Below are 15,276 nucleotides of genomic sequence, written 5' to 3'. Positions count from 1 at the left end.
TTTTAATTTAACTTTTCCAAATTCATTTTAAAAGTATCTCATTTTTAATGTGATCAAAATGGAGAGTAGTGAAGATTAAGTATAAAGGGAGGGTAGATACAATTTTTTAAGTTTTGTACGTGCAAATTTTATTTGCACATTACTTGCAAATTCTTTTACTTGCAAAAATTATAACTATTATTTGTTTGTGGATTACCCTAACTTAACTTGGATTTTCTCACATAAAAAAGGGATAGATTGTAAGTACCCCAAGGTAGTTTTGATGTGATCAACCTAGTCAGGTTAGGTCATGTTGGTATTTAACCCCTGTGTCTAAGTGTATAGGAACTTAGGAGCACAGGAAGTTGAATGAAAGATGCAGTTAGCGAGAAGGATAGCACGGGAGAGAAAGTCGACAGGCTCAGTGCATCCGAGGAACGAGGTGCTGCGGAAGAGTATGCGAGCGGACGGGAAGGAGGCGGGCGGCATTTCCGAGGGATGAGAAGCCGGAGCGGAAGATTGCTCGAAGGTCAGAAGTTGGATTTGAGTGAACCCTATTTCGAATGGCTGAGATCACTCAAACGAGCGGAGCCGAAGCGCCCTGACCAAGTCCGGGGAGTCCAGACTTAGTCCAGGCGCTCAGAACCCTTCCAAGCATCCGGACTGGAAAATTTAGCCAAATGCGACGTAGCACGTTACGTTGCGACGGGATGAAGTTTTATCCCCCTAGAGGCACCTGGAACCCTTCTAGACGTCTAAACCAAGGCTATAAATACAGCCATAGTCCTAGAAGGACAGAACAACACTTGTGATTGATTCATATTCAGTTCTATTCTGTAATCTAGTGCTTTAATTGTTGTAAAGATGTTTCTCCACCTGAAGGAGAGTTTAGTGAGCGTTCAACTTCCTTGGATTAACAACCTTCCCGGTTGTAACCAAATAAATTGTTTGTGCCTCTTCCTTTCTTTATTTAAGTCTCTAATTATTTATTTTATGCAAGTGTTGATTCTTATTAAGTTGTAAAGTTTGAGGAAGATTCATTTTTCTTTGCATGGTCATTCACCCCCCCTCTAGCTAGTCGCCAAAGGGACCATCAAATATTTGATTATTAAAGATATTTTATACTTTAAGATGTGGTATATTTTAATATTTTTACATAAAATAATGCCTATTAAAATTTTCTAAAAAATAGTAATTCTTAACTTTCAAAACTAAATTTTAAATTACAAAAAATAATTATAAAATAATTTAAAAAATTTAAATTATTTTTTAAATATATTTATAAAATTTTTATTATAAAATATTAAATTATCAGACTATAAATGTGATTTTTTTAAAAAAATAAAATTTTTAAATAAAATTTAAAATAGTAAAAATAAGTTTCAAAATATTAATTAATAAAAAATTTTAAATTTTAAATATATTTTTTTATATTTTATTGGGATAATTTAATTAGAGTTTATAAAAAGTCTTTTTGAAATATCACACCTAGTTGGAAAATGTTTGAATTGTTTAAATCTTTTGTTTTTTTTTTTTGCCAAACAAAAACATGCACACACGGCGCAAGAGGCGTCCCATGCCGCGTCCGGTGGTGCTGAAGGGGTCTGGCAGAGCTGGAGGCCTCTGGTGACACTTTTGGTGGTGTTAGAGGTGCCCTGTGATGCTTCCGACAGCATCGAAGGCATCCCGCGATGCCTCTAATGTCCCCACGATGCCACAACTCCGTGGCTTTCGTGATCAAAGGCGCCTCCTGGATTGCTTCCAGCAGCTCTGAAGGAGTCCTACGACATCTCCAAAGCTTCGAGTACGCCTGCATCACCTTCCTGTATCGCTCTCATTTAGGTGCCAAATCTACTTGATCCCTTCGTCACGCCTCCCTTTTGTCTAGATTCCTTCTGTTCGTGTCACGTGATCCTTCTGTCGAGCAACACGACGTGATTTGCAACGCGATTCTTCTGTCTTTTGAGTTCTATGGTATGTCTGTGATACACAAAATTACCCCGTCTCCTATGCTAGTTTCGCTTAGGAGACAATGGTAAAATTCATCTGTATTGGGCGGCACGAAATGGTATTTTAATCATTGATTTTTATTTCATAAAATGAATTAAAGAGTATAAAATGTTTATTAACATAATAATAATAATAATAATAATAATAATAATAATATTCTCCCTCAAGAACATCCCCTTGGTTCACAAGGTGAGCCAATTTAAACGCCAACAAAGCAACTAACAGAGCGAAAGCTATTGAATCATTTGATTCAAACATGATCATTGGAAATAAACTTCTAAAGACCTGTTGTTCCGTAGAAAACCAGACAATAAGAATAAAAAAATTTATCATTTTGGAGAAAAAATGATAGAATATTATTAATTAAAAACCAACTCAAAAATAACTAGATATATATTTAAATAGTTTCAAAACCCTAACCAAATTTTACAAAATTGAATAAAGATAATAAAAAAGATAAAATCTTTCGAATATTTAAGAAGACTTTAAATGATTGTTTTTGGGTCTGAAATTGAGCGCTTAAAGATAAATCTTGAAACTAACTATAAATCTCTGAATGAGCTTTGATTTAATATATTATAGGTCATGTGGTTCAATTCAAGTTAAAATTACGCCCTTTCAAAAAATATAGATCCGCTATATTAACGACCCCCCAATACCGGCCTCACGGATATAGAGGGAGGTACATGCAGGTACATTGGCATCAGGTGCATGGTGGGGTAAATCCTAGATCGTCAATTACTGAGAATCAACCCCTGATCATTACACCAGAGATGTCATGCACTTACTGTTTGTATTACGTCTTAGGGGCAAAATTATACCCTTTCAAAGCTTCTATCAATCCTGCTTCAATCTTACTCTAATCCTGTTTCGATTATATCGATCTTACAAATCTTACTATGATTCTATGACAAAATCGATTCTACACCGTTCAAGATTAATTTGTTAACCTTTGGATCGTAAGAGTATATGATCTTACAATCCAAGATCATGATTTTATAAATTATGACCACTACTATAAGACATAAGAATGAAACAATTATTGTCCCCGTGGCTATGCTGCTATAGTAGGATATCTAGGTTGTCATCCAAGTACTCGTAGTTTGATTCTCTTTTTTCTCTAAATAGGAGGCGCAACTAACGGATGCTATATTTCTAAGTTGGCCCACTTCTTAATTTATTTTAGTGACCGATGAAAATTTTTTATGAAATTAAATTAATCATTCTAGTAATAATTAATAGGACTAACTTAAAATTATCATTTTAAGAATGAAATAATTATTGTGTTTGTCTATAAACGTGCTATATGCTTGGAAGATTTCATATTTTATAGTCTTGCTAAGATCAATGAAATGAAAGCCGCGTTGATTTTTACTTTAAATAGTTTTTTGTTAAATTATTGGTAAGACTAGATTACAGCACAATTCAAAATAGTCGGCTGACAGTTTCTGAAACGTCAATCCATACTTTTAAGTGTCTAACAGCATCTATAATATATCATTAATATAATATTTATTATCTTATCAAACGTATTGATCCATTATTATATATTCATTATAATAATATATTTTTTTTATTTATACTTTTTAATATTAATATTTATTATTTATGAGTTTTATTGTTCACTCAATATTCTTAAAATTAAATCATATAAAAAAATATAATTTAAATATATTTAAAATATTATTATTTTTTAATAATAATCTTATTTTAAAAAATTATTATTTTTAAAAAATAATATTAAAACTTTACCGTTAAAAAAAAAACAAATAAATAAAAGAAAAAATGAGAGACGAAGTAAGTATTATAATATTTATTCATAATGTAAAGTGATGTTAAATGAGTATTATAATATCAATTTAACATTCTATTATAGATGTTCTAAGATAATTATAATTTATAATTTAGAATCGTCACTTGATGATTTGATTTAAAGTTTACTGTCATCAAAGATTATTATTATTTTAAAAAAATATTTAAGAATTATCAATTTATAAAAAAATTAACAGTCGAAATCGTGTCTAACGATTGAAATCGACTGGTTGACCTAGTTATAAATCTGAGTTAGGTCTGATTCGAATCGACCTTAGGTTGAATCAGTTCAAATTCGACTAGGGTTGGATTCAAACCTAGCTATCTCGATATAGATATCTCATAAGTTAAAATTTTTAATTAATTTTATACGTCAATAATAACTTTTCTTTTATATATATATATATATATATATATATATATATATATATATATATAAAATAAATTATATCGTTTTATAAATTTTTTATATGATATATCATAATTTAATATGAAATAAATAAAATAACATCTTTAGTAATTAAAAGTGTTAAATAAGATTAATAAATTTAATGGATTAAAGGTAGAATAATTTCGTATAAAAAATGTAAGTCAAATATATTATAAAATTAGTTTGAATAGAAAAATAGAATAGTCCTATATTAAAAAACTTAAGATATAAGTTTAAAAATAATTTTAATAGAAAGTTAGAATAGTTCGATAAATTTAAAATAGATAGATTAAAAATTAACTTTAATAAAAATGTAAAATAGATTAATTAAAATTGAACAGCACTATTAATATTACTAAAATATTATTAAATAAAAAATTATAATTTAAAAATATAATAAAATAAAAAAATTTAATGAATTGACGGTTAACTGTTGATTTGTCGGTTTATTTGATCTGTCTGACCAATTTTTAGTTGGCTCTGACTACGGATAACCGGCCCGTTGCAGGATTAATTTATTCATCGACTTTAAAGATTTAGTCTAATTAAATTCGTTATAAAGATTTAGTCGACTAATTTACTTTAATGGGTTTCACATTGAACCCGTTATACAACCCATTAACCCAAATCAATAATATTTGGCGTCTCTAGCGCCAAATATTTGGCCATGCCTTCCCGCTACGCTTCCCCGCCAAATACCCATTTAGGCCTTTGCTCCTCTCCTCAAATGCCCTTCCCATCTCTCACTTTTTCTCACCTCACGTCGCCATGGATTTCTCCGCTATCGCTTCCAGGCTTGGACTCCCAAGTTCCAAGCACCTGATCCGTAAGGCCGACGAGCTTCGCCGCCTCTCCGACGTCCAATTTCATTCCTCCGTCATCGGCGTCGTATGATCTCCCCTCTTCCCTTACTCCATCTCCTTTATATCTAATAGATTGTTGTTTTCCCCACAGGGCGAGGTCACCAAGGCTATCATCTGCTTGGAGCTCGCGGCATCGAGGTATCTACATGGCTCCTCATCTGTTTGTTCCATTCACCCTCTGTTACCTCGGTACCAAACATAATCCTTCTTGATTGGAAATTATAGGTTTGACATGGTATTTGATCGGCAAAGTGCAATAAAGACGAGTGGGATGTCAGAAAAGGCTTACATGAGATCGCTTAATGCCATGCAGAATGGAATTGACATCAAGTGGGTTTCTTTCAAATTTTATACCCATTACATTCATTATCCTTTTGCAAATCGCTCAGATATTCACGTGTGTTTTCTTTTAGGCCAAGTTTGGATGTTCGGCAGCTTGCTATTCAGTTTGGTTGTGTTAGGCTCATTCCATTTGTACAGAAGGGTTTGTCTCTGTAAGATCTGAATTCTCTCCAACTCTGTTGAAGTAACAAATATAATCATTCTCATTACCTTTTTTCCCCCTCATTTTTCATATTCTCTTTAAGCAACTTTACTCAGTTGATTTCTCGCAAATTCTTAGCATCTATCTTATTTTTTTTTTTTTTAAATTTTCTTGAAACCTTTCTTTTTAGCTTTGCTTAATCTTGAGTTTCTGTCTTCCTCTAAACTTTTTTACTCGTTTATTGAGTGTGGAATCATTGGATTAGCTTGAAAATGAATTTAAATTTGATTAGTCCCAAGACTCAAACATTAGATATTTTGTTCATTTAAAACGCTCAAACACTCTGATGTTGGGATCGTACTAAGGAGACAAGTATACTGTCAACAGGTTGAAAGAGACCACTGCTTTATATGAACTATTCTATATAGATCCTCTAACTTGAATTTGTTCACTTTTTTAAAGAATGTCAAAGAGACTTGTAAAATTTTATTTAGATATTTTTATTTTCACAATCTATTTGTTCATATGGTTATTAATAGCAAGCTTGTAATGGAAAGCTAGCTGCTCAATCTGCCCCTGACCATATCCTTATACTGTTATTCTATAGCTACAAGGACCGGTTTTTGGCAGTGCTCCCACCTTCTCGTCGAGCCACCACTAATTTTAATCGTCCAGTATTTACAGCAGTTGCCTTCTATTTGTGTGCTAAAAGACATAAGGTAACACAATGTATGCTCCTTTTTTTTCTTCTGCATATTTGTTTACAAGTTTTTTTTTTTTTTTTGTGTTTGACAGCTGAAGGTTGACAAGATGAGGTTGATAGAGTTATCTGGCACATCGGAAACTGAGTTTTCTACTGTAAGCGAGATGCCATCCATTAAATATCAATTTTGTATAATTTTTCTCTTTCAGTTGTATTGTATATATGCTTTTTTCACCTGTTATAGGTTTCAACTTCTATGCGTGATCTCTGCTTTGATGTTTTTGGGATTTCAAAGGAAAAGAAGGATCCCAAACTTGTGAAGGGTCATAGAGGTGTGTTAGCCTTGCTGTGTATATTGAATACTTTTGTATGTCAAAGAGTTGGTATCAAGTTGATAATACATATTTCAATTATCAGAGCTTTTAGATGCCCTACCTAGCAAAAGGAGACGTGATGATGAATGTGATTCCTTTTCTGATGATTCTTCTTTAAACGAGGTAGGTCTTAATTTGATTATCATATAAAATGAATAACTTGGAAATATTTGGTTCTATATTTCATCTTATCAGTTGTTTCTAAATTGCAAAAAATTTATCATTCAAGTGGGGTGAACATATCCATTTGAAACCTCTAATTCTATTTTTAGATTTTTACTAAGTTGACTCTGGCATTTTTTATTGTTTATTATTATTATTATTTTGAGACTTCATACATCTTCAAATGATCATTTGGAAATTGGCTCACTTGCATTTTCAGTTACATGAGTTTATACTAGGTTTTATGTTTCATAATAAATATTTCTCCTTTGTTAGTCTTAGTTATGACATCCTAGCAATACTTTTCTCAAAACCTATTAGCTTGAAATAATCAAAGGTTCTTCCTCACCTAATTTATTTCCATTGGTTTCACACCTATGAAATGAGAAATTGTCAAGAATCTTGATGGAAGTTATGACACCTTGGTAAAAGTCACTATGATCATATCTTTATGTTCGTTAATTAAGCTTGACTAAGTTCATTTAAAGTGCTAATCCATAGTTAAGGTTTAATTGTTTTTATTCCTATCCTATCATGAAAAAACTAAAGTGCTTATTAGTTAAGAATTGTAATGCAACACAAGAAGAGAGATTGAATCCTATAAGAAGGTTTGTGGACTAGAAATCTGAAATTAAAATGATAAAAAAGTGTAGAAAGATTGTAGAAACTTAAGTGTCACACCTAAGGATTCCTTGGCATCACACCATAAGGAGATTGCATCTCACAACCTAAAACAATCCTCAAAACTCAATTTCTATTTCATATCCTACTAATATAACATAAATATTTATACTAGTAGATGGACTCGTAAAAATCATAAAAGACTCACATAAGAAACATAAAAGACTTGTAAAGATACTTAGTAAATATAAAGACTCATCAAGACTCACATAGGAAGCATAAAATACTCATAAATACTTACATAGAAAATTTAAAAATTGATCAAGACTCACATGAAATATAAATTGCTCATAAAGATTTTTAGTTGACACTTTAATTTTTCAAGTATCTAGAATTGTTGGAATTTTATAGTTGACTTTTGACTTTCAAATTTTCACTTTAAAACTTTAAAAATGTTGGATTTTATATGATTTGTCAAATATGCTCATCATTTTCCAAAGTATGCCAAATTAAAAGTTGGATTTTGAAATTTTTATTTTGGAAATGTTTGACATGTACCACTAAGTAAAGAATTTTGGTGGTGGAATGAGAAAGTATAAGAGAAAGTGAATGAAAAACGAATAGCTTATAAGGAATTATATATTTGAAAGAACGAGGAAAATTTAAAAAAATATACAATAGTCAAGAAAGAAGTTAAGAAAGTAGTGAGTGAAGCAAAAAATAAAACTTTTGAATGATTATATCAAAAATTGAATATAAAAGAAGGGGAAAGAGACATTTATAGAATATTTAAAGTGAGAGAAAGGAAAACAAGAGATCTTAGCCAAATTAAATGTATTAAAGATGAATATAATAGGGTATTAGTAAACGATGGAGAAATAAAAGAGCGGTAGAAGATGTATTTTCATTAACTTTTTAATGAAGGTTTAGGTGACCAACTTAACTTAGGTAATTTAAGTAGGTCAAATGAGCATAGAAATTTTAATTTTTATCATAGAATTTAAACTTTAGAAGTAAAATAAACTTTAAATAAGATGCACAATGGAAAGTCATTGGACTAGATGATATTCCGATAGAGGTATGGAAGTGTTTAGGGAAATAAGATATTGAATGACTTACAAAATTATTTAATATGATATTGAAAACGAAAAAAATGCCTGACTAATGGAGGATAAGTATTCTAGTTCTCTTATATAAGAACAAGGGAGACGTACAAAATTATGCAAATTATAGAGGTATTAAACTAATGAGTAAAAAGATTAAGGAAGAAGATTATAATGACAGAAAATCAATTTGAGTTCGTGCCTGGAAGGTCGACAATAGAAGCTATACATCTTTTTAGGCAATTAATTGAAAAATATCAGGAGCAAAAACAAGATCTACACATGGTATTCATTGATTTAGAAAAAACTTATGATAGAGTCCCAAGAGAAATTATATGGAAAATTTTAGAAAAGAGAGGTGTTAGCATAACATATATTGAACTAATTAAGGATATGCATGAAGATGTAATGATCAGAGTATAGATTTCAGGCAGAGTAATTGAAGCATTTCTAATAAAGATAGGGTTACATCAAGGATTAACTCTTAAGTCATTATCTTTTTACACTAATTATGGATGAGCTCACTGCGTACATTCAAGATACAATGTTGTAGTGCATGTTGTTTGTAGATGATATTATTTTGATAGATGAAATACGTGAAGGAGTAAATTCTAAACTAGAATCTTGGAGGGAAACATTAGAAGGGAAAGGTTTTAAGTTTAGTAGATTAAAGATAAAATATATGGAATTTAAGTTTAGCAATATTAGAAGCAATGAAATAGTTGTTAAGATAGGAGATTATGAGTTGCCCGAAATCGAGAGATTTAAATATTTAGGATCATTTTTGCAAAATGATGGAGGGATTGAGAAAGATGTTTTACATAGAATGCAAGTAAGATGGGTGAAATGGAGGGGAGTGTCGAGTGTTTTATGTGATCGTAAACTACCTCTTAAATTTAAAGGTAAGTTCTATAAAATAGCAGTTAGACCCGTTATGTTATATGAAGCTGAATGTTGGACTATGATTCGAGAACATGAGTAAAAGATGAGAGTTGCAGAGATGAGGATGTTAAGGTGGATGTGTGGACATACGAGGATGGACGTAATAAAAAATGAGAGCATTAGAAAGAAAGTCGAAGTTGTATTTATTTAGGAAAAATTTTGAGAGACACGTTTAAAATGGTATGGACATGTACTTAGACGATCAATAAATGCTCCAGTTAGGCGATGTGAAATTATGATAAACATGCATATCAAACGAGGAAGAGGAAGACCAAAAAAGACTTGATTAGCAACAATAAAACAAGATAAAATTTATTTAAATATAGATGATGATATAATAAGAGATAGAGCTCAATGACGTAAAGGATTCATATAGCCAATCCCACCTAATGGGAAAAAGCTTGGTTAATGGAGATTGCCATTTGTCTTCATCAAATTGGCAATATCATTTACACTAATGATATTGTTGACCACTATGTCATTACTAAATGGTTGGGACAAATGTGTCTTAATGTTTACGAGGATTGCACTCAGTCTATGGATTTGATGCAAATTGATTGTTTAGGAGGATCTTCCATGCACTTGATTGTCAATGCAATATTAATGGAGCTGCTCAACAATAATATTGTTTGAGCTAGATAGATTTTTCTTGCTCAAATTAGAATTAGTTATTCCCATATCTATTCTTGCTTTATTTGACTTCAGTTGTATTTTGGCTTTAGTTTGTTTTGTGAATAATTGAGTTCAAAGACTTGAATTTGGAGTTATCAAGAGTTGAAGGCTTAGCTATTATTAACTTAGTGCCTTCCTCTATTTTAAGGTTCTATGTTAATTTCTTCTCTTTTGTATCAATTGATGTTTGTTTGCCTTAGATTTACTTTTATCGCTTCAAGTTTTATGAGTAATGCTTGTGAAATCTTAATGATGTGGTATTATTATCCATGCAGGAGCTTATATTGAGTTTTGAGTCATCTTGACAATTCCTGAATACAAAGTCTTTAAGTATTTTTATTAAAAATGGTGAATGCCAATATGGATTCAGTTCTTAAATATTTTGATAATTAAATGTTGATAATTGTATCAATTTTGACAATTAAGGGTATATCAGCCACAGCCATGTTTCATGACTTTGTTATTCTCGGGCATTGTCAGCACAAATATGTATTTTTATTTTCTTGCTTATCTTGTTCAAACAAACTAGAATACTGGTTTGTGTTGAATGCTGTCAATTTAGCTTGTGTAGGCTACTGAATGTTGCTGTGACATTAAATTAAACTGGATAATTTGGTGGCATAACTCGGATCTATGATCTGCAGCTGTCTAGCTACAAGAGGCACAAAAAGATGGAGAAAGAATCTTATGAAAAATGGAAGGTTTCGGTCATTTCCTCTAACAAGAAAGAGAAGACAGGTATAGCACTATTTAAACTATGTAGTATCATTCGTAGCTTGCTAAATTATAAGGCAGCTCAACAATATGTTTTTTTTTAATATTATTTTATTTTTTTGCAGCTTCCCTCAAGGGAAAGAAGCAAGCAAAGCTCAATTTTACTGCAAAGTCTCCAACCTCTGTTTCGTTAAAAGCCATGTAATCTAAGAATCGTTTGTCACATCTTGGATGTTTAACAACAAGGCGATTCTATCATATCTTTTTGATCAAAGCTTTTGAAGCTGCACCAGAACAACCATTTTATTTGAGGGAGTTTGGTTTTTATTTTATAAAGATGTATTTTGGTTTCTAGCTTTCTATGTTTCAACAAACTATTTATTTATATTCAAGATGCAGTTTTTGTATCATTGATCTAACTCAAGATGCAGCTTTGTAAACTAGCTATGCAATGTGAATGATATGCGCTTGAATACTTTTGATAACAAAAATACCTTTCAGCCCTTGAAGTAGATATTTGCTGTCCAAGAATCACCACCAGGATTATATTTGATGTGTTCTAGCAAGGTTGTTCTAGATGAGTTTTTGTTATTAGAGACCATGTGAGCAATTAAGGCAATCCAAAAATGCCTTCAGAAGTCCTCCAAAAGCAATCAAAATCTCAAATACTCATTCAAAACTAATAAAGCTCTAGTCCTAGGGGAGAAGTATTACTTAAGGGACTTTCAAGATCAAGTAGAGATCTTGTTTTACCTTTTTAAATCTTTTGGTGTTCCTTTTGAAGAAATATTAGATATGTTTTCTTATAAATTTAGTGTTAAAAGAAGATCTCCCCAAAAAAACATTTTAAATAAATCTTGAATTATCACAATTTACAAACAAATGCTTAGGTAGACAAAACAAATATCTTAAATTGATCTAACCATTTTCCAACTATTGGGGACTTGAACATAAAGCTAAAAATGGGGTCCAATAAATTGGATTTTTTATAGAATTAACTTCATTTAGTTGACTTTCCTAAGGTTGGCCTACCATTAAACTTTGATCTACCCAATTTTAATTTGTTTGACTCTTCATCTAATAATGAATAAACTTTAAACCTTAAGAGAACCTATAGATTGAAGGGTGCTGGAATTCCATTTTATTTAAATTTTCTTGTACAAAAAATTGTACAAGAACAAAAATTTTCCTAGTAACCCGCATTTTCGATCAGACATGTGTTTGATCAATCAAGCAAGTTCTTGACGGATCAAAGCACACCTTGATCAAAGTACAAGATTGTTGACCTCTTGTGTTGGTATTCAAAATCGATACAAAGAAAACAAACTAATTATGCGACGGAATTAAATACCTAGTTGTACCTTTCTTTATAGTCAAAGACCTCTTGATCTTCTGCCGTATTCCTCTCCTCTTCTTGGGCGTCGTGTGAGCGACGATCTACCAAGACAACACCACCCTCCTCTTTTTGGTTTTCCAAACCGCCGGCTACAAAAGGAGGTTCTAGGATAGGGCACCTTCTAATCTTCTTCCTCTTTTTCTTCTTCCTCTTCTTCCTTTTCTTCAAGTCGCCGCCCACCAAGGTAGAAGGGGCGCCGGCCCTAAGCAAGGAGGAAGGGAGGGGCGCCGACCCTAGGTGGAGAAGGGGCGCCGGCCACTAAGGATAAGGGGGAGGGGTGTCAGCCCTAGGTGAGGAGGAAAGGGAGGGGCGCCGCCGACAAGGAGGAGAAGAGAGAAATTAGAAAAAATTAGAAAGTTAGGTTTTAGGGGCCACATCCTACTCCTTTTTATAGACTTGCCGTCAGTTATAAGAAAAGAAAAATTAACAAAATTTTGTTTAGAACAAATCTAAACAAACTATGTTAAACCAAACCAAGTTAAGTTTGTTAGTTAAAGCCCTAGAGCCAATCATTTGATGATTGTATTATGGACTTGTTGTATCATATTCTTATATAAATAAAGGCATGTGTTTTTGGTTATTATACTTACTTGTATTGGTGCCAAATAAACTAAGTATAATAGCGTCCTTGAGTAGAAGGTTTTCACCTATATCAATCGGTTGGTTGAACCGATAGTGAGATGATATATGGAACACTACTCTTAATCATTCCTAGTCGAGTATTAACATTCAGGGACAGTTTTAATGCAATAAGACTAGCATGTAGGTCAACTCGATGACTTGATCTCACAAGTCATGGATATAGAGATATCAAGTTGACACATGGGTATGCATTGGAGAATGTATACTGAATGACCCGCCATGAGAAAGTATCATGGATCGTTATATGAGTGTCATATACTTTCTCATGTGGCTATTAGTATGACTACTAGTCCTTAGACCTGAAGTCACCATGGTTCCCTACATAAGGAGTTATGTATTTTGGTTTCGTCAAACGTCACCCGTAACTGGGTGGACTATAAAGGCGATTACTGGGTATGTAACGAATTATGCAGAGGGATGTGAGTGATGTAGATGGGATCTATCCCTCCTATATGACGGGAGAGACATCGATATTCTTGATAGAGTGAGACCACGAAGTGCATGACCATGCCCAAATGAGTCAATATGAGATATTGAGCTCATTTGATTTAGTGAGTCTACTTGGAGTTTAAGATTTAGATTGATTAGAGGATGACACGGTCTATGCCTCACATTGATCAATATAGATGTCTAGGATAGAAGGACACTTGTCATATATTGTGAGGAGTCACAATTAGTAGTCACAAGGTGATGTTGGATCTCAACATTCTTGTAACTTCGGTAGTAATGATGTGTTGCTAGATACCGCTCATTACTTATGCTCCTAAATGGGTTTAATGGCATTGCCAACGTTACAAGAACCTATAGGGTCACACACTAAGGACAATTAGATGGAGATTAGGTTCATATGATGAACCAAGAGGCTTAGATTCATGTAATGAATCAAATTAGATTAAGAGTAATCCTAATTGGGCTAATTGAGTTGGACTCAAGTTGATTCATGTGTTCAATGAGTCTAATTTAGATTATGACTCATTGAATCAATTTAATTAAATGAATTAGATTCATTATATTAAATTGGTTTGAATCAAATGGTTAGATTAGATCAACCATGAGAGAGATTTGGTCAAGTTTGACTTGACTTGAGAGGAAGAGGAAGAGTCAAGTTTGACTTGACTATATGCCACATCATTAGTGAGTTGGCAAGATGTGGACCAATGATGATGCTTCACATCATCATGGTTACTTAAGTGTGTGCCACATCATGGAGGTTACAAGTCTCCTTTCCATTTAATGTGGCCGGCCACATTAATTGTAAAGGAGTTACAATTGTGGCCGGCCACACATAGTGAATGGGAATTTATTTTTTCTCATTCAAGGCTATTCACTTCTTCTCCCTCCTTGAGCTCTCTCTTCTTGCTCTCCCTCTCCTATCTTGGCCGAACACCTTAGGCGCTAGCACACCTTGTTTGGTCCTTCTCCATCTAGTGTGTTCGTGTGGATACGTGTAGAGGATTGTCTACGTTGACAATCTTGAGATCCGGCAAGCCGTTGGACTAGCAGGATAGCGAAGGGCATCGCATCGAGGGTGTCTTCTCCCTCTTATCTACTGTAGATCTAGAGTTTGTAAACTTGTACTTGTATTTTATTTTATTTTTCTTTGCACGGATCCGGTGGCTGGGGCTTTCGGGGTTTCCACGACGCGAAAACGCGGTTTTTGCGGCCCGAAAAACCCAACAAAGTTAAACTAAACCAAGTTAAGTTAGACCAAACCAAGTTAAGTTAGACTAAACCAAGTTAAGTTAAACCAAATCAAGTAAGTTAAACCAAACCAAATTAAGTTAACTAAACCAAGTTAAGTTAAACTAAACCCGGTTATGGATGGGTGGATGCGAGACTTTATATATAGGCTACAACAGAGACCTAGAGGAGGAATTGGTTTAGGCCTCCTGATGGACTTGGGCTTTCTGTGTTCGGCCCGAACACCCAACCCAAGTCCATCAATAATAACCCATACCACTAAAGGGTTATTATTGAACTACCGCACCAATCCCATATTACAATATGGGCTCCTTCTTATCATGAGTGCGTTAATCTCCCCGTGTTTAAGATATCGTATGTCCGTTAATTAAATGAATTACTGACAACTCAATTAATTAACATATGATTCCAAGAGTAGTACCACTCAACTTTATTATCATGCCGGACTAAGTCCACTTGCAGGGTTTACATGATAATCCTTATGAGCTCCTCAAGGGGACATCATCAACCTAAATAATTAGGACACAGATTTCTTCTATAATTAACAACACACCATATAAATTGTACTGTTTTTCAACTCATCGGGCCTATTGATTTAACGAATAAATCTCACCCATTGATAAGTTAAAAAAAATAAATACTAAGTATACATGCTTGTTATTATATAG

General features: G+C 32.9%; 1 protein-coding gene across 1 annotated transcript; it reads left to right on the top strand.

The window, feature by feature from the left end:
• The first annotated feature begins 4,975 nt into the window (after positions 1-4,975).
• LOC122005283 (origin of replication complex subunit 6-like) lies at positions 4,976-11,325 on the top strand. Its single transcript, XM_042560271.1, has 10 exons — positions 4,976-5,119; positions 5,186-5,232; positions 5,320-5,424; positions 5,508-5,588; positions 6,186-6,297; positions 6,374-6,436; positions 6,526-6,613; positions 6,699-6,778; positions 10,800-10,893; positions 10,995-11,325. Exons 1-10 carry the CDS (start codon positions 5,000-5,002, stop codon positions 11,072-11,074), a joined length of 870 nt encoding a protein of 289 aa, XP_042416205.1. The 5' UTR covers positions 4,976-4,999; the 3' UTR covers positions 11,075-11,325.
• Positions 11,326-15,276: the final 3,951 nt, after the last annotated feature.

Source organism: Zingiber officinale, chromosome 1A (genome assembly GCF_018446385.1).
Source record: "Zingiber officinale cultivar Zhangliang chromosome 1A, Zo_v1.1, whole genome shotgun sequence".
Lineage (NCBI taxonomy): Eukaryota > Viridiplantae > Streptophyta > Magnoliopsida > Zingiberales > Zingiberaceae > Zingiber > Zingiber officinale.
Note: the sequence above shows the minus strand (reverse complement) of the source record. Positions and strands in the feature narration are given on the sequence as shown.